At 34.6% G+C, this 27,873-nt stretch overlaps 1 protein-coding gene across 6 annotated transcripts in view; it reads right to left on the bottom strand.

Moving 5' to 3' along the window:
- TMTC1 (transmembrane O-mannosyltransferase targeting cadherins 1) overlaps positions 1-27,873 on the bottom strand; it is a 318,149-nt gene that overhangs the window by 149,970 nt on the left and 140,306 nt on the right. For all 6 annotated transcript variants that reach the window (XM_074270648.1, XM_074270645.1, XM_074270646.1 and 3 more), the window contains one exon: positions 7,965-8,086. In XM_074270648.1, coding sequence (XP_074126749.1) covers positions 7,965-8,086 — 122 coding nt within the window. The remainder of the gene's footprint in view (positions 1-7,964; positions 8,087-27,873) is intronic.

The following is a 27,873-nucleotide window of genomic DNA, read 5'->3' as shown; positions in this document are numbered from 1 at the left end:
GGTCAAACAATAAAGCAAGAGGATAAAATGGTACTAATAGTGTCTAATATTTCAGGACTTAAATTACTGAGATTCATGTACTTCATAAGTATTCAGCACAGTGTTTGACTTAAAGGTGGCTCTTAAGAAAAACTTATGGTCTTGACTGACAGATTTTTAAAAAAAAATTTATTAAAGCTTTTTATTTACAAAACATAGGCATGGGTAATTTTTCAACATTGACCTTTGCAAAACCTTGTGTTCCAAATTTTCCCCTCCTTCCCCCCAGATGGCAGGTAATCCACTACATGTTAAATATGTTAAAATATAAGGTAAATCCAATATATGTATACATATTTATACAGTTATCTTGCCACACAAGAAAAATCAGATCAAGATGGAAAAAAACTGAGAAAGAAAACAAAATGCAAACAACAATGGAAAGAGTGAAAATGCTATGCTATGGTCCACACTCAGTTCTCACAGTGCTCTCTTCAACACAAGATCATTAGAACTGGCCTCAATCATCACATTGTTGGAAAGAGTCATGTCCATCAGAATTGATCATCATATAATCTTATTATTGGGTACAATAATCTCTTAGTTCTGTGCATTTCACTTAGCATCTCTCCTGGCCTCTCTGAAATCATCATTTCTTATAAAACAATAATATTCTATTGTATCTAGGATATACTATAACACATTTAACATATATGGGACTAGAGGAAGGGGTGGAGAGAAGGAGGGGAAAATTGGGAATAATGCAAAGGATAATGTTGTAAAAAGTTACCCATGCATATGTACTGTCAAAAAAAGTTATAATCATAAAGTTATTAAAAAAATAAAGTATGAAAAAAACAATAATATTCCATAACATTCATTATACCATAACTTATTCAGCCATTCTCCAACTGATGGGCATCTACTTAGTTTCTAGTTTCTTGCCTCTACAAAAAGGGCTGCCACAGTTTTGCACATGTGGGTCTCTTTTCCTCCTTTAAGATCTTTTTGGGATGTAAGCCCAGGAGAAACACTGCTGGCTCAAAGGATATACACAGTTTGATAACTTTTTGAGCATAGTTCCAAATTGCTCTCCAGAATGGCTGGATCTATTCACATCAGCACGTATTAGTGTCCCAGTTTTCCTACATCCCCGCCAACATTCATCATTATCTTTTCCTGTAATCTTAGCCAATCTGAGAGATGTGTAGTGGTATCTCAGAGTTGTCTTAATTTGCATTTCTCTGATCTAACAGATTGTTTTGAACTCAATCATTGTGATACATTTTAGGCTTAATTTTTATTTCCAGGTAAAAAATCTATGGATGCTATTTTATCATACATTAAACTTAAGAAGTCATTTCACTGAGCAGAAAGTTCATCTTTCTCAAAATTATTACCAATTGATGATCTTTGTTCAGCTATTCCCACTCTTCTCTAGAATTTTTAGCACAAGTAAAAGTATAAAGTGGCAAAGTATGCAACAATATTTATTTATTTGTTTATTTTTATTAAAGCTTTATATTCACGAAGCATATGCATGAATAATTTTTCTAACACTGACTCCTGCATAACCCCCTGCCAGGAATTTTCCCCTTCTTCTACCATCCCCTTCCCCACCCTGCAGGCAATCAAAATATATGTCAAATATGTGGAAATACATGCCAGATTCAATATGTTTGTACATATTCACACAGCTATCCGGTTGCAAAAGAAAAATCAGATCAAGAAGGAAGAAAAAAAATTGAGAAAAAAGAAACAAGATGCAAGCAAATAATAACAGAGAGAGTGAGAATGCTATGTTGTGTTCCACCCTCTGTTCCCATGGTTCTCTCTCTGGGTGTAGATGGTTCTCTTCATCACTGTACAACTGGAACTGGTCTGAATCATCTCAATGTTGAAGAAAGACATGTTCATCAGAATTATCATCATATAGTCTTGTTGTTATGCAACAATACTTAGAGAAATACTATACACAATGAACAGCAGTGGGCTTGTAATTTTACATACAATAAAGTATTATAGTCTTGTAGAAAACTGCTTATCAAGCTCTAAAGGGCTAGGGGTAGGGATTGGTGGTATCAGAACCGGCATAGAAGGGCTTTACATAAAACAAGAAGGGATTGAAACAATTAGAGTTTAAAAATAGATCTAAGACTTTTCTGAGGTGTGAGAAGACTTGAAAAATAAGATCAGAGTATTTTGCAGTTATTCATTCATTTCAGTCATGTCTGATTATTTCTGACCTCATTTGGGTTTGTTTGTTTTTTTTGTTTGTTTGTTTTTTTTTTTTTTGGCAAAAATACTAGAGTGGTTTGACATTTCTTTCTCTAGCTCATTTTTCAGATAAGCAAATAGGGTTAAGTGACTTGTCCAGGGGCTCATAGCTATTAAGTATCTAAGGACAGATTTGAACTCATGAAGACTTAGTCTTTCTGACTGCAGGCAAGATCCTTCAATTCTATGATCCCATTTTTTTAATAATTTTTTATTTTTTTAAAATTAGATGTTATTGTGAACTTGACCAAATATGAACATTTTATTAAACAAAGAATTTTGTATATGAAACCACAAATCTTCATTATCTATAATGTTGTAGATATAAATAAATAAATATATTAGTGCTTTGAAAATTTTTAATATAAATTCTAATATAATATTTTATATTTTATAATATTTTATATTTTATAATATTTTAATATAAATTAGTGCTTTGAAATTTTTAAATATAAATTCTAGAAATTATTATTTCTCCTCTTCCCACTCAAAATTGAAAAACCAAACAATTTTCCTCCTAATCAATAAGCATAGCCAAAAGAAAACAAATTATATATTATAAACAACACATTAGACCTATCCAAAAATGTTTTTCTCATTCTTTAACTCTAGTCTATCACCTCTCTGTTGAGATATAAAAAAGAATGTCACATACCTAAGATTTGTACCTAAGAAATCAGGGTAGGTTATTACATTCTCAGATTGTTAAGAAGTATTTTTATATATAGTGTATCATTACATAAAATGTGTTTGTTGCTTTTGCTTACTTTATTATGAATCAGTGTGTCGAAATTTATCACTTTCATTATTTCTTATTCTACAATAATACTCCATTACACTTGCTTAGCTTGTTGTTTAAAATGTTAAAAACAGATCCTTATGGTGCCCAGAAGTTCTGAATCCATCAAATTAGGTTATTATATAATACATATCTCCATATCTTTTGGGAAAGATAAGGAGCAGCTTCTTTCTCAGAGCATCAAGATCTCTTCTCTTCAAAAGAGTTTCACATCTGTTTTTAAGCTCTAATTTTTTCATTCTTCTCTAATTTTACGTAAAACCTTTCTCTTCTCAACCATCCTAACACTATCTTGTCTCCACTATTTTAGAACTTTTTCTTTTCCTCATTTAAATCTTGATTGTGTTTCCTTTAGGAACCTTGCATCTTCCTAAACAACCTGAACTATGGAGAAGCATTCTTGTAAATCCCTTCACTACCTCTTCCAGAAATGAGATCAGCCTAGACTTGGAATGTAAATAATTCACTTGACTATAAACATCACACAGTCAATGTAAAAGTTACTGTGCAATTTGAGATTTTTAAACTTGTTCTTTAAACAGTGGGTATTATCACGTCAAATCTAAATATCTTATTAAAACAATGTCTTACATCCAATTACTAATTTTTCAAAATTGAAATTTTTATAACATTTATAACATTAACCATTATATAAATTTACTTAATACTTTTTACATCTTCCCAATGCCTCTTTTTTGAGTCTACCACTTCATATTCTCTTCTCTTCTCCCTCCCTACCACCTTAATTCTTTTACATCTTTCTTGATCTTGTTTCTCTTACAATCTAGATGTATATAACTGAGTTTGAAGATTGTCTTCTTTCAAATTTTCTTCAATTTTTCAAAAACTTTACTAAATTTCTCTTGCTGGCCTATTTCTTTGTCCAGATGCTAGCAAATACCTAGATGGCTTCTTCCACCCACCCCCCCTTATTTAGCTGGAAAGGAAGGTTGGAGTCAAGTTACAAAGATAAATAACACTATGGAATGTGTATATTATTTTGAAGTAGTAAGAGACCACTAACAGTGAACTCTGGAACATAAGAGTGGAGAGGAAAGATGATAGAAAGAGGGAAAAAATTTAGTAAGTGAATAGTTTGAGTGAGAGATAATGAGTGTCTGAACAAATGGAATGGCCCTATGAGCAAAATTGGTATGTTAACAACAAAAATTACTAGACATCGAAGATAGAATATTCAAAAGTAGAAGTTAGCAGGAAAAGTGAAAGGAATTTAGATAAAACAAGAGAAAATCTATTCAAAATATAGCACAAAATATAGTTTTTCTGGGTGTAGACATATATATATATATATATATACGTATATATGTATACGTATATATATATATATATATATATATATAAATAAAACACGTATACATGAATACACATAGACACATACATAATGTGTCTGTGTGTATGAAGCATTCCTTTTATGACAAACATTATTAAACACTGCTTTATTTAATCAAACTGGAAAAATTGGAACAGATGCATGTTTTTATGAAAAATATTATCCCTTCTGTGACAAGAATATAGACAAAGGGATCAATAACTTTGATATATTTTAATATGCAACTGATTTATTTTCATACATAAGAATTCAAATAATTATTGTTCCAATTTTGTTTACATCAAGTAATATTTACTTAATAACTATGTACTTGAAATTCTTTGTAGATGTAAAATGGGAAAATATTCAGGGATGGTCCCATCTTAATTAGGTCAAGGCAATGAACTGAAATTTTTCTTTCTTTCTTTTTTTTGGGGGGGGCTGAGGCAATTGGGGTTAAGTGATTTGCTCGGGGTCACATAAGTATTAAGTATCTGGCCACATTTTAACTCAGGTCCTCCTAACTTCAGGGCTGGTACTCTATCCACTGCACCACTTAGCTACCCCTTGAACTGAAATTTTTCAAGAAAATAGTAAGCTATTTAGTTTGTAGAAAATCAAAGTCTGATCTGAATCACCTCATTGTCGAAGACAGCCTTGTTCATCAGAACTGATCTTGGCACAATCTTGTTGCCATGAATAGTGATCTCCTGGTTCTGCTCATTTCACTTAGCATCAGTTCATGTAAATCTCTCCAGGCCTCTCTGAAATCATCCTGCTGATAGCGTCTTCTAGAACAATAATATTCCATAACATTCATATATCATAACTTATTCAACCATTCTCCAACTGATGGGTATGCACTCAATTTCCAGTTTCTTGCCACTACAAAAAGGGACGCCACAAACATTTTTGCACATGGGTTCCTTTACCTCCATTAAGATCTCTTTGAGATATAAGCCCAGCAGAAACACTGCTGGATCAAAGGGTATACACAATTTGATAACTCTTTGGGCATAGTTCCAAAGTGCTCTTCAGAATGATTGGATCCATTCACAATTCCACCAGTTTTCCCACATCTCCTACGATATTTGCCATTATCTTTTCCTGTCATCTTAGCCAATCTGAGCAGTGTGTATCTCAGAGTTGTCTTAATTTGAATTTCTTTGATCAATAATGATCTAAAGCACCTTTTCATATGACTAGAAATAGTTTCAATTTCTTAGTCTGAAAATTGTTCATATCCTTTGATCATTCATGAACTGGGAGAATGGCTTGAATTCTTGTAAATTTGAGTCAATTCTCTATATATTTTAGAAATGAGGACTTCTATTTTCTTCTCTCTAAAATGAGAATATGAAACTAGATGATCTCCCTTTTAGTTCTAAAAGACTACATATGTCATAAGTGGATATCTATTTACTGAATAACAATGTTCTTATCTTGAATCAAAATATTATTTAAAGAAGCTTTTTGACATCGCAAATGAACTAGAAATGAAAACATTTAGAAGCTTGAAACATTAGAAACTTAAATTAACATTTAGAAAACTTGAATTTGATTTTGTCCAGTGGTAGGTCTTAAAGACTTTGATTTTCTACAAACTAAATAGCTTACTATTTTCTTAAAAATTTTCAGTTCAAGGGGTAGCTAGCTAGGTGGTGCAGTAGATAGAGCACCACCCCTGAAGTCAGGAGGACCTTAGTTCAAATCTAGCCTCACACACTTAATACTTGTGTGATCCTGGGCAAGTCACTTAACCCCAATTGCCTCAGCCAAAAAAAAAGAAAGAAATTGTTCAGTTCATTGCCTTGACCTAATTAAGAATGGGACCATCCCTGAATATTTTCCCATTTTACAAGAATTTCAAGTACATAGTTATTAAGTAAATATTACTTGATGATTACAAAATTGGAAATTAAATAGTTAATATTAATTAATATTAATAACTAAATATTACTTGATGATTACAAAATTGAAACAATAACTATTTAAATCCTTGTGTATGAAAATGTATCAGTTGTATATTAAAATATATCAATGTTATTGATCCCTTTGTCTATATTCTTGTCACAGAAGAGTGAAATAAGGGATAATATTTTTTCTGAAAACATGCATCCATTCCAATTTTTCCAGTTTACTTAAATAAAGCAGTGTTTAATAATCTTTGTTACAAAGGAGTGCTTCATATACACAGACACATTATGTATATGTCTATGTGTATTCATGCATACATATATGTATGTATGTATATATATATATATATACACACATACACCCAGAAAGACCTTTGTGCTATACTTTGAATAGATTTTCTCTTGTTTTATCTAAATTCCTTTCACTTTTCATGCTAACTCCTATTATTCTATCTTCTATGTCTAGTAATTTTTGTTGTTAACATACCTGTTTTGAAATAGTATGAGTGAGAGATAATGAGGGTCTGAACAAATGGAATGGCCCTATGAGCAAAGAGAAGATGGTGTGAAAATGTTATGGAAGGAAAATCAACAAAATTTGTCAGTTTTATTATAGTAAGAGTAAAGAATCAAAAGAAACAATAAAAATTATACATGCATATGTTTTGAAAACAAAAAGCTTTAATTAAAAAAAAAAGAAAGAAAGATAGAAAATAGAGGCCCACAGAGGGTTTTTGACTTGCCTAGTGTCATACAGTGGGAAGATTAATTACTAAGACCCAATTCTCTAATACTTTAAGCATGGACATTTGAAAAACAAAAGAATGTTTTGAAATGATTATAATTTGAATAAGACAGCAACTTATGATAAGCTACTGCAGAATTAAAATATCCTGAAAGTCAAGTAGAAAGATATAATCAAACAAATCTGAACAGTTTTTGCAATTTTTAAATCACATTTGATTATTTCTCAAAACAAAATTCTTTCCAAGATGAAAATGAAAAATAAGGATCAGAAATAATAGTTCAATTACTATTAGGGTTCTTAAACTACATATGTAAATTAGATTTCTGCCTATTATTCTAATTTTGTTCAAGGAGATCCAGACAAGACTACTGTGGTACCTAAATATCATTCTGGCTCAGAACCTGGATATACTTCACACAATGCTTAAGGAAGAAAGGAAACAAGAATTTACTAGTATCTACTATGTACTGGCATTATACAAAGTACTAGCAAATATTTATCTCATAATAATCATGGAATATTGACACTACTGTTTTTCTTATTTTATAGTTCAGGAAATTGAAGTAAATAGAAGTTTTGATTTGCTTAGGGTCATACAACTAGCATGTGATTGAGGCTGGATTTGAACTCAGGTCTTCCTCACTTTGGGTCTAGCATTTTATCTACTGGGCCATGTAGTTTCCCAGTCTGGCTTAGATTTTGATGCTAAGGTTTTAAGCACATCTTTAAATAAAATATAAAATTAACACAATTTGTATATTAAATGATCCTGAAAATTACCCTACAGGGTTATATGATAAAGGCCAATATAACACAAAATCTTGGATATAACTGTCAATCAAAAGGCTATCTTTCTGGAAATAAAAATCTGAGTTATGGAAGACAAGATATAAGAAAAAGGAAAGCAATAATTACCTAGGCATATACAGAACTCTTTCTGCCACCACAAAGCCCACATTGAAGAAGAGGTTGCTGGCTGGGAGGAATGGGAAAACTAGAAACAGCAAACCAACTAAAACTTCATTCTGCTCCAGATTCTGCAACACACAAGAAGGAAGGAAAAATCAATTTATTAAAAATCCAACTTCACTCAGCAAATAAGCCATCACATTTTAAAATTCTTGCTAACAGAATAAACAAATTAGATTAATATAAATTTTTTATCTATGTGAGAAAAATGAAAGAAAAGGCAATTTAGCAGAAAATCTTACTGAACATTATAATATTCAAAAATTATTTCTGGATTTTATTTACCAAATAAAATTGTATAATATTTATATTGTATAAACATAATTTAAACTACTTCCTTGAAGCCTAAATTTGGTTCTTCTTGATTCTACTTTCTGGCCTTCATTTCTAGATAGTATTGCCTATTTCAGTACTTCTGAAGCATTCAATGATATTATACATAAAAATATTATTATAAACACATGCAGGATAAGACAATAGAGGAAAAAGAAAAGTTTTATTCTTTCTTAATTTTCTCCAAAAAATCTAGAAAATATACCAGACTGAGTCCTGGTTAGGGAAATCCAAGAAAAAAAATCATATTGAGGATCAAAGCTGAAAGTATAACTCTTATATTATTCTCACGGACATCTCAAGCTCAGACCTTGCAAGTTTTCAGTGATCCCAAAAGTCACGTATTATAGGACAAGGTCTGATCACCAATCTCCTGGTATGAATTCAACCAATTCCTGATCTGGGTCAGGGTTTATATAACATTCTTTTTTCTTGATTTAGATGGAAGCTTACACAATTATTGTATGCTCTTGAACAAGTGTCAAATAACAACTCTATTGATGTCTAACTCTTTTGGGGTCACAAATCCAAGTGGTCTGAGGACAGGACTCGGGTCTGAACTAAGAGGAACAATTCCAAAAGTGAACACTAATTGTGTAAGCTGATGCTAGGAGAAGAAAGATGGTGTAGAAGAATCACAGTTCCAACTTATAGCCCTATCTGAAGCCTGCAGAGCAATAAGCAAGGCAGAAATCCCAGATCATAGGTAAGCCTACAGTTCTCTTACTCTGGATTATCAGAGCTGTTCAAACAATTATTAGTGTCTTAATCTAACCCAAAGACAGAGATAGATACAAAGATTGAGAGAGACAAAAAGAGACAGAGAGAACCTAAGTTCCATATTTAAATAAATAATCAAAAAAACTACTCAGGTTTCTTAGAATTAAAGGGAAAACTAGAAATTGAAAGGATCCACAAGCTACCTCTTGAAAGATTTTCACAAAATAAAAATGCATCATAACATTATAGCCAAAATCCAGAGTTCCCAAGTCAAAGAAAAAATATTTCAAGAAGTCAGAAAGAAGTAATTCACATACAGCAAATACTCAACTAGAATCATACAAAATTTAGCAGCCACCACAACAAAAGAGCTTAGAATAATCTAGAAGGCAAAAGATACAGGTTTATAACAAAAAAAAAAAAAAAAAAAAAACACCTTATTTTGAATATTAAAGAAAATGTATCTTTATTGAGACAGAGAACTTGCAAGAATTCCTGATAAAAAGACCAAAATAGAGTAAAAACTTTACACAATACAATAATACAGGAGCATTATACAATAACAGGAGTCAAGATAAATACAAAAAGTTAAACATGAGACTACTTGACAATAACATGTTAATATTCTAAAATGGCTACATGATACATATATCTCCATTGAATTTTATCCATATATGGGAATCACTAAAGTAATATAATTAGGATCTGAGTCACTCATTTTAAAAAGAGTCGCTCAGTCAAAAAGTATTTATTAAATATGTACAGGGCAAAGGCAATCCATAATCTAATGGGAAAAACAAACAAATATGTCCAAGTAAACTATATACCAGATTTTTTAAAAACCTATTTACAGAAGTGGCACTAGAATTAAAGAAGAATTAGGAAAGGTTTCCTGTAGAAAATAAGATTTCAGCTAGAAACTGAAGGAAACCCGAAATTAGAGATGAAGAAGGAAAGCATTCTGGGTATGGGAAAAAGCCAGAGAAAATGCTTACATGCTGAATGATAGACTTTGTTTGTGGAATAAAAAAGTCAATGTCTTTGGATCAAAGAGTGTGTAGCATGGAATAATGAAACTGGAAAAGTTGGAGGAGGGGATTATTTTTTAAAAGACTTTGAATGTCAAAGAGATGTTAAAAAGAGTCATTGAAGTTCATTAAGTAGAGGTGACAAAGCCTGACAAGTGCTTTAGGAAAATCATTTTGGAAGCTGAATGGAGGAGCACTGAAGTGGGGAGAGGTTTAAGGCAAGTTTGACCCATGAACAGGCTATTACAATATTCCATGCATGAGGTGATGAGGGCCTGTACCTGGATAGTGAATCTATCAGAGGAGAGAAGGGGAAATATTCAAGAGATGCTGCAAAAACAAAAAACAAAAAACAAAAAACCAAGTTTTGGCAACATATTAGATAAGGAAGATAAGAGATAGTAGAGAATCAAATATAAAATTAGATTACTAGCCTAGAGAATTAGTGAGATGGTGATATCTTCAACAGTTCAACAACAGAATTTGGAAGCAAAAGGGATTGGCAGAGATGAGGGGGAAAATTAGTTCAGTTTTGGACATGTTAAATTTTAGATGACTACTGGACAGCCTTAGAGATGTCTAAAAGGCAAGAGTAGAAGTTACCAGAGTGGTTAGGGCTAGCTAGAAAGATGTGAGGATCATCTGGATAGAGATGGTAATTAAATCCATGGTAGCAGATGCAATCAGTATGGGAAATACAGAGAGGGAAAAAAAAAAAAAAAAAAAACAGAAAAGGATCCTGAACAGAGTCCTGTTAGATATCTAATTATTAGAGGACATGACCTGAAGGTATTGAGACAATCACTTAATAAGTGGGCAAACCAGGAGAAAATGGTGTTTTGAAAATACTGAAAGTATCAAGAAGAAGAGAGTACTATTAGCTGTGTCAAAGTCTACAGAGATTTGAAGAATGATGAAGATTAAGAATAGGCCACTGGATCTGGCAATAAGTGATCATTGATAACATTGGAAAGAACATTTTCAATGACAGATCATAAGATAACATGAAGAAACTGAAAGGTGAGAAAGTGGAGACACTTATTGCAAAACAACTTCTCAAGGAGTATAACCAAAAAGGAAGAGAAATAAGGAGTAAGGAATGGAGGAGGGAAAGACATTGAAGGGGGAGATAAAAAGGACAAGGAGAGAAATCTATACAAAGAAGAAGGAAAGGTTAAAGAAGCAGGTAATATTTGACTCTCACTCTCATCTGAAAGAAGATGAATCAAAGAAGAGAAAAACACACATAAAATTGAAAATAGAAATGTATTTCACTCAATAGGGAAACATCAGTGAAAGAAAGAAAGGAAAGTGGAGTGAAAGGGGTTAGTCTTAAGATAAAATCAAGGAGTTAGTAAAAAAAAGGGAGTAAAAATATAAGGAAATATAAAGAAAAGAAATACACAATTTGTAATGATAATTGTCAGTGTGAATGGGATAAATTTATGATAAAATGGAAAGGCATAGCAGAATGGAGTGGATGATACAAGAACCATACTTAAAAAAAAAAAAATTTCAAGCAATGTTCAAATGGTTAAACTTTTTCCATATTGTCTGCTAAGCTTCACATGTTTTCTGTGGTTTTTGCAAAATTCCCCCAAAATTCCCATTCATTGCCATATACCAATCTGTGATATATCAAAACTTTGATGAAGAAAGTTACAATATGGAAGGGAAAACTCCTTCCCAATTACTTGGAGAAGATAAGCTATTCCTCCGTGGAGAATTAACATTTTATAAAGGGATTTTGATGTGTGAAGGTGGCTTGGAAAAGTACCACCCAATAGAAACAAAATGAACAGTTATCATTTTAGGCACTAGTAGAAAGAAGTGTGCAGGATAGAATTTTCTTGACATTTCTTAAATCATATTGTCAATGGATTTTAAATTGGATTAAGTATCAACTACTAGAACAGTTCTCAATTGATGGAACAAAGACCTTTGGAGATCATGGAGTTATTCCTAGGGATTTATTAATCCAGAATTCCAAGAAATTTTGCCATTTTGTCATTAAGCATTTGCCAAACCAATGGATACTAATATTATCCAATTTAGAGTTGAAAGAGACTTCAGAGTTCATCTAATCTAACCCCTTCATTATACAGGTAAAGAAATTGCTCTAACTTGGGGAAGTGTCCTATTCAAGATCACATTGTTATTATCAGAACCATGATAGCTTTTCCAAGTCTAAATAACTTAGTCCACACATAAAGCCAATTCAAGATGTACCACAGTGGCAGCTAGATAATACAGTGGATAGAGTATCACCCTGAAGTCAGGTAGACCTGAGTTCAAATCATGCCTTAGACACTTACTACTTCCTAGCTGTGTGACCGTGGGCAAGTCACTTAACCCCAATTGCCTCAGCAAAAACAAAAACAAAAACATACCACAGAACCTCCCAAGACTTATTAAAACGGAAATTGTGATGGTGTCTGACTCTTTGTGATTTCATTTCCCTTTTTCTTGGCAAAGACACTGGAATGGTTTGCCTTTTCCTACTCCAGCTCATTTTACAAATAAAGAAGCAAAAAGGATTAAGTGATTTACCCAGGGTCACACAGTTATTAAGTGTCTGAGGCCTAATTTGAAGTCAGGTAATTCTGACTCCAGGACCAACCATCTATTCACTGTACTGTCTTTGCCCATCAGAGGTAACTGCCCAATTCTGGTAATACAAATAGCCCCAAATCATACTACCAAAACAACAACTACTAAAAAATATTCCATCAATAATGACATCTTGGGCAAGAAAATAAAGACTCTATATTGGACAGGTTGTGTTTTCCTCACCGGTGTCCATGGAAGGTAAGAGATATAGGAGAGGAAAAAATTAATTTGGAAAATTATCAGATGGCTAAGAAGGTGGTATCTGAAAATGGATTTTCTTTATCAGGGTTTAATATGTAGGTTATGACAGAATCTTGGCAAGAAATGGAGTAAGTGTAACAAAATCCAGTGGAAATATATTTTCTGGATGTGTTATGATTTGGGAGCCACCTGCCAGTGGCTGCTGGAGGTCTAACTCAGACCTGTATCTCCTGATACAAGGAGACTGAGAGACGGTTGCTTCTCTGACCTCTCTCCTCTTACCTCTGCCTCCAATTTATTTCATTCCCAGACCACAAGCAACACCTATGCTGCTTTGCAACACCTTCAGATGTTATGATTCACAGCTGTGGAGGCTTTTTTTTCCCTCAATAGTATTTTAATTTTCCAATTACATGTAAAGATAGTTTTCATCATTCACTTCTATAAGATTTTGAGTTTTAAATTTTTCTCCCCCATTCTCTTACCTTTTCTCCCACCCAAAACAGCTAGCAATCTGAGATAGGTTTTACATAAACAATCATTTTTTAAATAATTTTTATTATATATTTTTTATAATATTATCCCTTGTATTCATTTTTCCAAATTATGCTCCCCTCCCTCTACTCCCTCCCCCTGATGACAGGCAATCCCATACATTTTACTTGTGTTACAATATAACCTAGATACAATACATGTGTGTAAATACCATTTTTTTGTTTCACAATAAGCATTAGATTCCAAAGGTACATGTAACCTGGGCAGACAGATATTAGTGCTAACAATTTACATTCATTTCCCAGTGTTTCTTCTCTGGGTGTAGCTACCTCTGTCCATCATTGATCAACTGGAAGTGAGTTGGCTCTTCTTTATGTTGAAGATTTCCACTTCCATCAGAATACATCCTCATACAGTATTGTTGTTGAAGTGTACAGTGATCTTCTGGTTCTGCTCATTTCACTCAGCAACAGTTGATTTAAGTCTCTCCAAGCCTCTCTGTATTCCTCCTGCTGCTCATTTCTTACAGAGCAATAATATTCCATAACCTTCATATACCATAATTTACCCAACCATTCTCCAACTGATGGACATCCATTCATCTTCCAGTTTCTAGCTACAACAAAAAGAGCTGCCACAAACATTTTGGCACATATATGTCTCTTTCCGCTCTTTAGTATTTCTTTGCGATATAAGCCCAGTAGTAGCACTGCTGGGTCAAAGGGTATGCACAGTTTGATAACTTTTTGGGCATAGTTCCAAATTGCTCTCCAGAATGGCTGGATTCTTTCGCAACTCCACCAGCAATGTATTAGTGTCCCAGTTTTCCCACATCCTCTCCAACATTCATCATTATTTGTTCCTGTCATCTTAGCCAATCTGACAGGTGTGTAGTGGTATCTCAGAGTTGTCTTAATTTGCATTTCTCTGATCAGCAGTGATTTGGAACACTCTTTCATGTGAGTGGATATAGTTTCAATTTCTTCCTCTGAGAATTGTCTGTTCATATCCTTTGACCATTTATCAATTGAAGAATGATTCAGTGTCTTATAAATTAGGGTCAGTTCTCTATATATTTTGGAAATGAGACCTTTGTCAGAACCTTTGCTTTTAAAAATATTTTCCCAATTTGTTACTTCCCTTCTAATCTTGTTTGCATTAGTATTATTTGTACAGAAACTTTTTAGTTTGATATAATCGAAATCTTCTATTTTGTGATCAATAATGATCTCTAGTTCTCCTCTGGTCATAAATTCCTTCCTCCTCCACAGGTCTGAGAGGTAGACTATTCTCTGTTCCTCTAATCTATTTATGATCTCATTCTTTATGCCTAAATCATGGACCCATTTTGATCTTATCTTGGTATATGGTGTTAAGTGTGGATCCATATCTAATTTTTGCCATATTAATTTCCAGTTTTCCCAACAGTTTTTTTTCCAAATAATGAATTTTTATCCCTAATGTTGGTATCTTTGGATTTGTCAAAGATTAGATTGCTATAGATGTACCCTTTTTTGTCCTTTGTATCTAATCTGTTCCACTGATCTACCGGTCTATTTCTTAGCCAATACCAAATGGTTTTGGTGACTGCTGCTATATAATATAGCTTTAGATCAGGTACACTTAGACCACCTTCCTCTGAGTTTTTTTTTCATTAGATCCCTTGCAATTCTCGACCTTTTATTCTTCCATATGAATTTTGTTGTTATTTTTTCTAGGTCATTGAAATAGTTTCTTGGGAGTCTGATTGGTATAGCACTAAATAAATAGATTAGTTTGGGGAGTATTGTCATCTTTATTATATTCGCTCGGCCTATCCAAGAGCACTGAATGTCTTTCCAATTATTTAAATCTGACTTTATTTTTGTGGCAAGTGTTTTGTAATTTTGCTCATATAATTCCTGACTTTTCTTTGGTAGATGGATTCCCAAATACTTTATACTCTCAACATTTGTTTGGAATGGAATTTCTCTTTGTATCTCTTGAAGTTGCATTTTGTTAGTGATATATAAAAATGCTGAGGATTTATGTGGATTTATTTTGTATCCTGCCACTTTGCTGAAATTTTGAATTATTTCTAGTAGCTTTTTAGCACAGTCTTTGGGGTTCTCTAAGTATACCATCATGTCATCTGCAAAAAGTGATAGTTTGATTTCCTCATTTCCTACTCTAATTCCTTGAATCTCTTTCTCGGCTGTTATTGCCGAGACTAGCGTTTCTAGTACTATATTGAATAGTAATGGTGATAGTGGGCAACCTTGTTTCACTCCTGATCTTACTGGGAAAGGTTGTAGTTTATTTCTATTGCATATTATGCTTACTGACGGTCTTAAATATATGCTCCTGATTATTCTAAGGCATAGTCCATTTATTCCTATACTCTCAAGAGTTTTTAGTAGGAATGGATGTTGGATTTTGTCAAATGCTTTTTCTGCATCTATTGAGATGATCATATGATTTTTATTAATTTGATTATTAATATGGTCAATTATACTAATAGTTTTCCTAATATTAAACCAGCCCTGCATTCCTGGGATAAATCCTACTTGATCATAGTGTATTATCCTGGAGATGATTTTCTGAAGTCTTTTTGCTAATATCTTATTTAAGATTTTAGCATCAATATTCATTAAGGAAATTGGTCTATAATTTTCTTTCTCAGTTGTTCTTTAAATGTTTGGTAGAATTCACATGTGAATCCATCTGGCCCTGGGGATTTTTTCCTGGGGAGTTCATTAATAGCTTGTTCTATTTCTTTTTTCTGAAATGGGACCACTTAAGCAATTTATCTCCTCCTCTGTTAATCTAGGGAGCCTACATTTTTGGAGGAAGTCATCCATTTCACTTAAGTTATAAAATTTATTGGCATAAAGTTGGGCAAAGTAACTCCTTATTATTTCTCTAATTTCCTCTTCATTGGTGGAAAGATCCCCCTTTTCATTTGTAAGACTAACAATTTGATTTTCCTCTTTCTTTTTTCTGATCAGATTTACCAAAGGTTTATCTATTTTATTGGCTTTTTCATAAAACCAACTCTTGGTTTTATTTATTAATTCAATAGTTTTTTTTACTTTCAATATTATTGATTTCTCCTTTTAATTTTTGTATTTCAAGTTTAATATTTGGTTGGGGGTTTTTAATTTGGTCTTTTTCTAGCCTTTTAAGTTGCAAGCCCAATTCGTTAATCTTCTCTTTCTCAATTTTCTTCAAATAAGCCTCTAAAGATATAAAATTTTCCCTTATTACTGCTTTAGCTGCATCCCACAGATTTTGGTATGGTGTCTCATCATTGTCATTATCTTGGGTGAAATTATTAATTGTTTCTATAATTTGCTCTTTCACCCAGTCATTCTTTAAGATGAGATTATTCAGTTTCCAATTACTTTTTGGTCTATTTATCCCTAACTTTTTACTGAATGTAGCTTTTATTGCATTGTGGTCTGAGAAGAAGGCATTTATTATTTCTGCCTTCCTACATTTAATTTTGAGATCTTTATGTCCTAATATGTGGTCAATTTTTGTATAGGATCCATGAACTGCTGAGAAGAAAGTATATTCCTTTCTATTGCCATTCAGTTTTCTCCAAAGGTCTATCATACCTAGTTTTTCTAATGTTCTATTTACTTTTTTAATTTCTTTCTTGTTTGTTTTGTGGTTTGATTTGTCTAAATCTGAGAGTGCAAGGTTGAGATCTCTCACTATTATAGTTTTACTGTCTATTTCTTCTTGCAACTCTCTTAACTTTTCCTTTAGAAAGTTAGATGCTATACCACTTGGTGCATATATGTTTAGTATCGATATGGCTTCACTATTTATGCTACCTTTCAGCAGGATATAGTTTCCTTCCTTATCTCTTTTAATTAGATCAACTTCTGCTTTTGCTTGATCTGAGATAAGGATAGCTACCCCTGCTTTTTTGGCTTTACCTGAAGCATAATAGATTCTGCTCCAACCTTTTACCTTTACTCTGTATGTATCTCCCTACTTTAAGTGTATTTCCTGCAGACAACATATTGTAGGGTTCTGATTTTTGATCCAATCTGCTATCCGTCTCTGTTTGATGGGATCGTTCATCCCATTCACATTTACAGTTAAAATTACTAATTCTGTATTTCCTGCCATCATATTATCCCCAGATTATGCTTTTTCCCTTGACCCCCCCTGATCCCCCTCCCCGATATTTAATTTACAGACCCCCCTTGTGACGTGCAACCCTCCCTTTTTTTTAGTATCCCTCCCCCCTCCCTCCAAGTCCCTTCACTTATTCTCCTTTTCCTTTTCCCTTTTTCTCTCCCCCCTTTTAATGAGGTGAGAGAAAATTCTCTGAAAAACAAATATGTTAATTATTTACTCTTTGAGCCTCTCCTGATGAGAGTAAGATTCACACAATGATTCTCCCCCTTACTAAATTCCCTCAGATATGGTGTATTTTCTATGCCTCTTCCTGGGATATAGTTTCCCTCTTTTTATCATTCCTTCCCCTTTTTCTGAAACGACCTCCTTCCCTTTACTACACCCTCCTTTTTTTCTTTTATATCAGTAAAATCAAATTATCCTTGAGTACTTTTTATATACCCACAACAGAGTTACAGTTCTCAAGGGTTCTGTGTACCTTTTTCTGTTTCTCTTCAGTCTTGTGGATGTAGATCAAATTTTTTGTTTAAGTCTGATTTTTTTCTTAGAAACATATAGAATTCCTCTATTTCATTGAATGACCATCTTCTTCCATGGAAAAAGATGCTAAACTTAGCTGGGTAGTTCATTCTTGGTTGCAGTCCTTGGTCTTTTGCCTTACGGAATATCAGGTTCCAGGCCCTTCTATCTTTTAATGTGGAGGCAGCCAGATCTTGAGTGACCCTTATTGTGGCACCTTGGTATTTAAATTGTTTTTTTCTAGCTGCTTGCAGGATTTTCTCCTTTGTGTGGTAATTCTGCAGCTTAGCCACTGTATTCCGTGGTGTTCTTTTTTTAGGGTCTATTTCAGAAGGAGTTCGATGAATTCTTTCCACATCTACTTTCCCTTCTGTTTCTATTATCTCTGGACAGTTCTCTTTGATAATTTCCTGTAAAATAGAATCTAGGCTCTTTTTTTGGTCATAGTTTTCTGGAAGTCCAATGATCCGCAGATTATCTCTCCTAGATCTATTTTCCAGGTCTATAGATTTTCCCAGTAAGTATTTGACGTTGTTCTCCAGCTTCTCATTTTTTTGGTTTTGTTTGACTGATTCTTGGGTTCTCTGTGAATCATTCATTTCTATTTGTTCCATCCTGACTTTTAAGGAGTTATTTTCTTCTTTCACAGTTTTTAGTTCTTTTTGTAAATGCCCAATTTCGTTTTTAAATGAATTATTTTGCTCTATTGAATTTTTTTCCATTTCCCTAATTTTTTTTTGAGAATTATTTTCTTTTTCCAATTCAGAAATTCTATTTTCTTGAGACTTTTTTATCTTTTCCAATTCAGAAATCCTACTTTCCTGTGATTTTTTTAACCTTTTCTAATTCACAAATTTTGTTTCCCTGCATCTCCTGTGAATTCTTTACTTTTTCCAACTCCAATTTCAGGACGTTGTTATTCTCTAGCATAGCTTCCCTTTCCTTTCCCCATTGTTCTTCAAACTCTCTTAACTTTTTAATAGTCTCTTCATGGAGAGAGTTATGTGATGGGGGGCAGGAATCGTTCCCCTTTAGGTTGTTATCTGCTGACTTTTTGCTTTTAACTTCCTCGGGGTTGGATACCCGCTCTTTCTCTGTGTAGAAGGAATCTATAGTTTTTCTGGCTTTTTTGTTCATATTTAAAAAATCTTTTGGGGTCTGTCCCTGGGGTAGGAAATTATTTATTTACTTCTTTACCAGCTTCCTCCCAGACCGGATGGATGCAGCGGCTCTTGGGCCTGAGCTAAGATAGAGCTCTGGGAGAGAGTTCCCCACCCCCTCCCTGGAAGTGCCTCAGAGGTGACTAGTACTGCTGTGCCTTGAGGGCGTGGTGTTCTAGCAGCTTCCCTGATGTTTGAGATTGAAGTAAAGAAGGCACAAAGCCCAGCCTATGCTTCCTGGTGAGGCGTGGATGTCTGCAGCAGGTGACGTGAAAAGCCCCTGCGCTCAAACTGGAAGTGTCTGTCAGAAACCGTGGCCCCTAGTTCAAAGGTTCTGCTTCTCTGGGACTTCCGGAGCTGAGTTCCACACCCTTCAGCTGAGCTAGGCAGTGTGTGTTGCCTTGGGCCGTATCTGCCCTTGTCAATCTCTTAACTAGTCTTAGGTGGGAGCTGAGGCCACACCCCCTGGTGCCGAGATCTGCTGAGTCACCCCCAGGATCCGGGGGGAAAATCTAATCTATCTGAATTTTTAAAGTGTTTAGATTTCCCTTCTGAACTGCTATATTATAAGCAGAGAAGAGCTAACAGCCTGTGCCAGATTCCTTTATCTCAGTGGCTTCTCTGATCCCAGAGCCCTTCCCAGCGCAATCGGTGCAGTATGCTAGCACCCAGCCGTCTGTGCTGGCCTCTCTTCTTCCTCCCCTGGGAACTGACCTTTTCTGTTGAAACTCCTGATTCTCTTCAGCTGGTAAGTTGTGCTTCCAGTCCTTGTGGTATCTATCAGTCCAGCGCTATTTCTGAGACTGATTTATCTAATTGGTTGTGAGGGAGTAAGGACATTCACAGAGTCGTGTGTTTCTTCTCCACCATCTTGGCTCCGCCCCAGCTGTGGAGGCTTTTGGAGAATTGACCTGCCCCTTCACTTAGGCATGGTCCTTAACATGGAGGTTTCTCAAATCTAGTCAAAAGTGCTTTGGAATGAGGAAAGGAGAACATTGTGTATGTGTGTCTATGCATATATGTATATTCTCCAACTTACACACCATAGAGAGTAGCTACTAAGAATGAAGAGTGGTATTTTATTCAAGGAAGAATTTGGCAAGAAATCCAAAAAGAAGAGCCAGAAATAAAACTCATAGCTTCAAATTCCTATTCTCAAATGTCTACCATTTAGACAACAAATAAAGAGGAACAAGAGGCCGTAATTCAACTAGACAAATTTGACCTTGAGATTTGTAAGGATGAAACTTAGATTTGAATCATAACTTTAAATATTTTTTATTCAAAAGAAATAGAATATATTTTAAAAAGAGTTGAGACTGAGAGCTAGATGCTAGACATATAAGGAGCTCAACTAGGTTCCTAAGAAGAGTGCTAACATATTTAACATATGTTGGATTGCTTGCCATTTAGGTGAGAGGGTAGGGAAAAGGGAGGGAGAAAAAAACTTGGGACATAGGGTTTTAATGTTGAAACCTATGCATGTGTTTTGAAAATAAAAAGCTTTTAAGGAGTGCTAAGCCTGAAATCAAGAACATTCATTTTCCTGAGTTCAAATTTGGCCCTTACCTCATTTTCCTTATCTACAAAATGAGCTTGAGAAGGGGATTAGGAAATACTTTCTAGAAGTGGAATTTTACCTAAGGCTTTAAGGAAACCAGGAAGTACATAGGAAGAGGAAGAACATTTCAGACAGGGGATAGGGGGAAAAAATGCCTAGAGATAGACAATGGAAGGTCTTGGTCAAAAGATAGAATGAAGGTTAGTGTGCTGAATCACAAAGTATATGAAGTTAAAGCACTGTTAAGTGTAAGAGGATTGGAAAGGGAGAGAAATTTATATTTGATTCTAGAAGTAATAGGGAGTCATGGGAGTTTTCTAAGTGGGGGATGGTGGGATGACATAATCAGATTTGTGCTTCAGTAAGTTCATTTTGACAGTTAAGTGAAAGGTGGATTGAAGTGGGGAGAAATCTGTGGCAAGGAAATCAACAGCTAATTACTACAATATCCAAGAGTGAGGTGATGAGGGTCTCAGCAAAGTGGTTACAGTCTTAAAGAAAAGAAGATGAAGTTTAAGGGAAGTGATAGGAGAAATAAGGAATTTTGTTTCTAGATTATATGACAAACCACCAGGACAAAGAGAAGAAACAGATGAGAAGTTTGGGGGATAAATTACAAGTCGGGCAGAAGGACTTGATATAGTAGTGGATAGAAGATTTCACTTATTCAGATATCAGCTAAAGCTTTGATTTTTGTCAAAAGCAAAGTAACTAAAAACTCCTAAGTGTCCTAATGATAATGTCAGTCTTCAAAAAGTGAGGGAAAATTTAGAAATTCTGTACTGCATCTCATTAAACACTAACAGAGGTTGCTGGAATGGAAATGATGAGAACTTAATGGCAGTGAGGGACAGAAAATAACCACTCACTCCTAAAGTTAAAAAAAAAAAAAAAAAGAAATCCAGACATATATACAAGACTTTAAGAAAGCAGAATTCAAAGAATCCATGGGAAAAGACGAATACAGAACTTTAGAAATTAACTCAGAGCAGATGGAAGATGCCCAAGTAATTCTAAAAGGAACAAATTGTAAAGAAATAATTCAATAAGAGGGAAAATAGGATTTACCTGAGGAGAACTATATGGATGCACAGAAAACTCAAAAACCAACTAAAGGTTTTTGTTTTGTTTTGTTTTTCTTAATAGTATTTTATTTTTCCAAACACATGTAGAGAGTTTTCAACATTTATTTTTATAAGATTTTGTGTTCCATTTTTAATAATAGCTTTTTATTTTCAAAATATATACATAGATAGTTTCTAATATTCACCCTTGCAAAAATCTTGTTTTCCAAATTTTTCTTCTTCCCTTCTCCCATTCTCCTATCCTAGACAGCAAGTGATCCAATATAGACTAACATGAGAATTCTTCTAAACATATTTCCACATTTATCATACTGCACAAGAAATATCAGATGAAAAAAAAAATGAAGAAAAAAAGCAAGCAAACAAGGTGAAAATACTATGGTTTGATCCACATTTAGTTCCCAAAGACCTCTTTCTGGATGAGGATAGCTTTCTCCAATACAAGTCTATTGGAATTTGTAAAGTCCGGGCTAGCACCCTAGAGGCCTCAAGACCAGCCATAGTCAGGATAAGTAAAAGTCCTTGGTCTTTAGGGGCAGAAGTGAAAGATACAGACAAACTGCCAGAGACTCACCACCAACCTTTCTCCTCCTAGTCCTGCCAAAAAGAGAGTCTAGCTTGTCTCACAGCACCCTCTAAATCCTTCCTATGATTATCTGTATACACCAAACATCTAGCCAGCACAGAATAGTGAGAAGAGCTATTTTTCCAAACATATGCTAATAGAATCATTGTCCAATAGGTAATTAGCCTTAAGTGCTTGGTTGTGTGATTCCAGCACATCAACTCAGAATTTCAGCCCTTTACATCTCCTGCTTTCTTTTGTTTTAGAACACAGGTGGTCACTCCATCCCTGACTTTCTCAGGGAGGTGAGAACCCCAAAAAGGAGGTGATCACACCTCCCCAACTTCTCAGAAAGGGAGGTAAAGCACTAAAAAGGAGATCATGCCCTCCCTGACTTCTCAGGAAGAGAGATGAAAAACATCAAAGGGAAGTGGGAAGTCAAGCCAGATATTGTTAGCAGGTTTCTGGGCTGAAGGGTCTTACTAAAAACAGATATGCACAAACTCATCAGCATGGGCAGTGTTACACAAGCACATAGCAATAAAGCACAGGCTAGCAATGATGACTCTCCCCCACAGCCGATGCAGGCTCAATGTGGTGTAACAAACATGAATTGTATATGCAAGTAGTAATATAACAAACAATATAAATCAACATGGTATTGTAAAATATTTCCAGAAGTCCTAGAAGGAGGGTATGTAAGTAACAATAAAACATATACCTCCTTCAGCAACCAAGAGATTGTCCAAAACCAATCTATTGTCCATTACTTCATGTATGTGGGAATCCAATGGTCCCTGCAAGTTTTTGAAGACCTGCAACAGTCTTTTTATGTAGTAGGGAATCCAATGATTTCTGCAGATTTTGAAGTCTTGCAACAGTCTTTTCATGTCTCAGAGAATCCAATGATTCTGGAGAGTTTTCAAGTCCTACAACAGTCTTATCATATGTCAAAGAATCCAATGATTCCTGAGGGTTTTCAAGTCCTATTACAGCCTCATTCACAATTTTTGATGTCCATTAGTCAATTTCTATAACTGCCATGCTCTTTCAGTGGTAGGCACAGTCAGCAATGGAACCACCCAATGTTTCTTGGATCTTCTCCTTCGTTTCAAGGGTCTGCTCCATCTCTCTCCGATGGACAAGGAAAATACAGCTTGTTGACACTCAACTGATTCCTTCTCCATCTGTAGAGATACAAACAAACGCTCGCCCCCCCAAGCAGTTAACCTATATGGTCCCTTCCATTCACCACTTCTGTATCTCTCACATCACCTATCTAAAGATAGTGGAGCTGTTCACACTGGACACTGCCCTTCCGGTGGGTTATAAAACCTGTATGCTGGAGCAGTGCATCTTTATCAAAAATCATGAAGTTAATAGTATAAACAGTTAGATTTAGAAGTTCTTTAGGGTTACCTATGGCTCCCCCTTTCTTTTGTTTTTGGAGGAGCGTCTTAATATCTCTGTTTCTCCTCTGTATTATTGACTGTCCTTGAGGATTAAAGGGTATGCCAGTGGTGTGTAAAATCTTATACTGTGCACAAAAGTGTGCAAAATGTTTAGAAGTATATGCAGGTCCAATATTTGTCTTTATTGCTTGTGACACACGCATAATTGCAAATGTTTGTATCAGGAATTCAGTGACCATTTGGGATATTTCTTTTGCTACTGATACTGCAAAAGTAAATCCTGAAAAGGTGTCTACCACAACATGGATAAAAGACAAACAACTAAAGGATTTATAATGGGTCACATCCCTTTGCCAAATGCCATTGGGTCTCAAACCATGAGGGTTCTTCCCTGGAGGGAGTGTAGGAGCATGGAAAGGAAGGCAAGCTGTACAGGCTTTTACTATGCTCCTAGCTTCCTCTTTTGTTATGCCAAATTGCAAATATAAAGCTCGAGCAGCCTGATTTAGAATGAGATTGTTGGCTGCCTGAAATAAAGGAGTATTGGTTAACATGATTAGAAGGCTATCTACCTTTGAATTACCATAAAAAATAGGACCTGAAAGTCCACGATTTGAGTGGACATGAAAGATATAAATTTTACCTTCATGCTTTCTCACTTGCTCTTGAAGTTCCTTAAAGAACTGATATATATTGGAAGCTACAAATTTTATTTGGGCTGTGACAATTCTTTGTACAACACCTACTGAATAGACTGAATAAAATATTATATTTATATCTCCTGGATAATAAGTAAGAGCTAGAATGATTGCATACAATTCATTCTGCTGAGTGGACTGAAAAGGAGCTCTGACTACTCTCTTTATCATTAAGTCACGAGAGTATACAGCACAAATATCACGTTTGGATGCATCTGTAAAGATAGTTGGTCCTTTTAAGAGGAACTTTAGAAACTTTTTCTTCAAGAATCCATCGCCAATTATGTAATAGTCTGGTTATTTTTAATGGAGACCCGTGTGTAAAATTTGCAGCCATGGCTAATAAAATTTGCCACTCTGGGATGGTTTCACAGCATACATTAACTTGTGCATTAGTATAAAAGATGTATATCTTGTCAGGTCTTATCCCAGATAATTGTACTGCTCATATAATGGCCTTTATCAAAATTCTAGCCACAAGCACTGGATAAGGAGTAAGGCTTTGTTCTGGTGGTGCAGGGAGGTTCACCCACTCTATCACATTGTCTCCTTGATGAAGAACTGCTGTGGGTGCCTCTTTTGTAGCAAAAACTGATATTTCCAAGGGTTTTTGAGTGACTCTTTCAACCACATTGGATAAAGCAAGTTCAACTTCTCTCAAAGATTCTTGAGCTTCTTTTGTAAGCTGGCATGGTGAGTTTAAAGCACTGTCTCCCCTTAAAATGTCATATAATGGTTGCAATTGATAGGTAGTCAAGCCTAACACTGGACGCATCCATTGGATCTCTCCTTTCAATTTCTGAAAGTCATTTAAGGTGTTTAGCTTCTCTGTTCTTAAGGAAAGTTTTTGTATTGTAAGGACCCTAAGGGGTATACTTCATATCTTAAATATTGAAAAGGAGCATGTCTTTGAATTTTTTCTGGAGCTATATGCAATTTGTAATTCCTTATTGTTTCTATGGTTTTTTTGTAGACATGCTTCTAAAATTTGCTCCTCAGGTGCATATCCCAATATATCATCCATATAATGTAATAACATTATTTTTGGAAATGCTTTTCTTACGGGAGTAAGAGCAGCAGCAATATACATTTGATACTTGTAGGGTTGTTTTTCATTCCCTGTGACAAAACTGTCCATTCATATCTTTTATAAAGCTCAGCTAAGTTAATTAGCTTTAACTTAATTCTGTGCTGGACACAGAAAAGGCAAATCTTTTCATATCCTCCTTATCTAGAAGGATAAAATAGAAACAATCCTTAATGTCTATAACTCAAAGAGGCCATTTTTCCAAACATATGCTAATGGAATCATTGTCCAATAGCTTTAAGTGCTCTATTGTCTGATTCAAGCACACCTTTTAAGAGTTTCAGCCCTTTACAGGAAGTGGCCTGAATCATGTCATTATTGAAAGGAGCCAAGTCTAACATGGTTGATCATCACATAATCTCACAGTTGCTGTGTACAATAGTCTCTTGGTTGCACTCACTTCATTTAACTATCAGTTCCTTCAAGTCTCTCCAGACCTTTCTGAAATCATCCTGCTGGTCATTTCTTACAGAACAATATTTTATTAGATTCACATACTATAACTTATTTAGCCAGCCATTCCCCAACTCATAAGCATCCACTCAGTGTCTAATTCCTTGCCACAACAAAAAGGGCTGCTATAAATATTTTTGCACATGTGGGTCCTTTTCCCCCAGAATGCAGACTCAGTAATGACACTGCTGGATCAAAGGGTATGCATACTACCTTAGATCTAAGATAGAAGCACAAATAAGTAACAGAAGATGAAAAAAGAATGTGGCATATTCCTTCATGAAAAGTTCAGAATAAGCTAATATGGGAAAATAAAGATAATAAAAATGGTTTTCAGCATGTAGATTTAAAAAGGGGAGAAAAAGGAAGATCCAAAAAGTCCCTGTACATTTGCTTGGAATACATGGGATTATAATAACTGACCTAAGAGAAAAGGCAGAGCTACTCATTTTTTACTTTATTTCTCCTTCCACTGAAAGAGATAATGATCTTCATGATGAAAGTAACAGAAAAAAATAAACACACAAAAATGAATTAATATTGCCCACCATATATAACATTAATGAATTAATAACTTGCCCACCATATATAACATTGTTTCTTTGGATAAATATTTTTCCACTTCTACACAATAACTTAGACATGAATGTTATAAATATTTATCACAAGAAACAATACAAAGAGATCAACATAAATCCCTCACTACTAGAAAAAATATTAAGGAATCTACTGCATCATCCTTTTTTTTAATTTTTATTTTATTTTATAATTATAACTTTTTTTTTGACAGTACATATGCCTGGGTAATTTTTTACAACATTATCTCTTGTACTTACTTCTGTTCAGATTTTTTCCCTTCCTGCCCCAATCCCCTCTCCCAGATGGAAGGCAGTCTTATACATGTTAAATATATTACAATATATTCTAGATACAATATATGTGTGTAGAACCGAATTTCTTGTTGCACAGGAAGAATTGGATTCAGAAGGTAAAAATAACAGTTTACACTCATTTCCCAGTGTTCCTTTTTTGGATGTAGCTGATTCTGTCCATCATTAATCAATTGGAAATTGATTAGCTCTTCTCTATGTTGAAGATATCCACTTCTATCAGAATACATCCTCATACAGTATCATTGTTGAAGTGTATAATGATCTTCTGGTTCTGCTCATTTCACTTAGCATCAGTTGATGTAAGTCTCTCCAAGCCTCTCTGTATTTCTCCTGTTGGTCATTTCTTACAGAACAATAGTATTCCATAACATTCATATACCATAAGTTACCCAACCATTCTCCAATTGATGGACATCCATTCATCTTCCAGCTTTTAGCCACTATGAAAAGGGCTGCCACAAACATTTTGGCACATACAGGTCCCTTTCCCTTCTTTAGTATTTCCTTGGGATATAAGCCCAGTAGTAGTATGGCTGGGTCAAAGGGTATGCACATTTTGATAACTTTTTGGGCATAATTCCAAATTGCTCTCCAGAATGGTTGGATTCTTTCACAACTCCACCAACAATGCATCAGTGTCCCAGTTTTCCCACATCCCCCCAACATTCATCGTTATTTGTTCCTGTCATCTTAGCCAATCTGACAGGTGTGTAATGATATCTCAGAGTTGTCTTAATTTGCATTTCTCTGATCAATAGTGATTTGGAACACTCTTTCATATGAGTGGAAATAGTTTTAATTTCATCATCTGAAAATTGTCTGTTCATATCCTTTGACCATTTATCAATTGGAGAATGGCTTGATTTCTTACAGATTAAAGTCAATTCTCTGTATATTTTGG

This window comes from Sminthopsis crassicaudata, chromosome 5, assembly GCF_048593235.1.
Source record: "Sminthopsis crassicaudata isolate SCR6 chromosome 5, ASM4859323v1, whole genome shotgun sequence".
Classification (NCBI taxonomy): Eukaryota; Metazoa; Chordata; class Mammalia; order Dasyuromorphia; family Dasyuridae; genus Sminthopsis; species Sminthopsis crassicaudata.
Note: the sequence above shows the minus strand (reverse complement) of the source record. Positions and strands in the feature narration are given on the sequence as shown.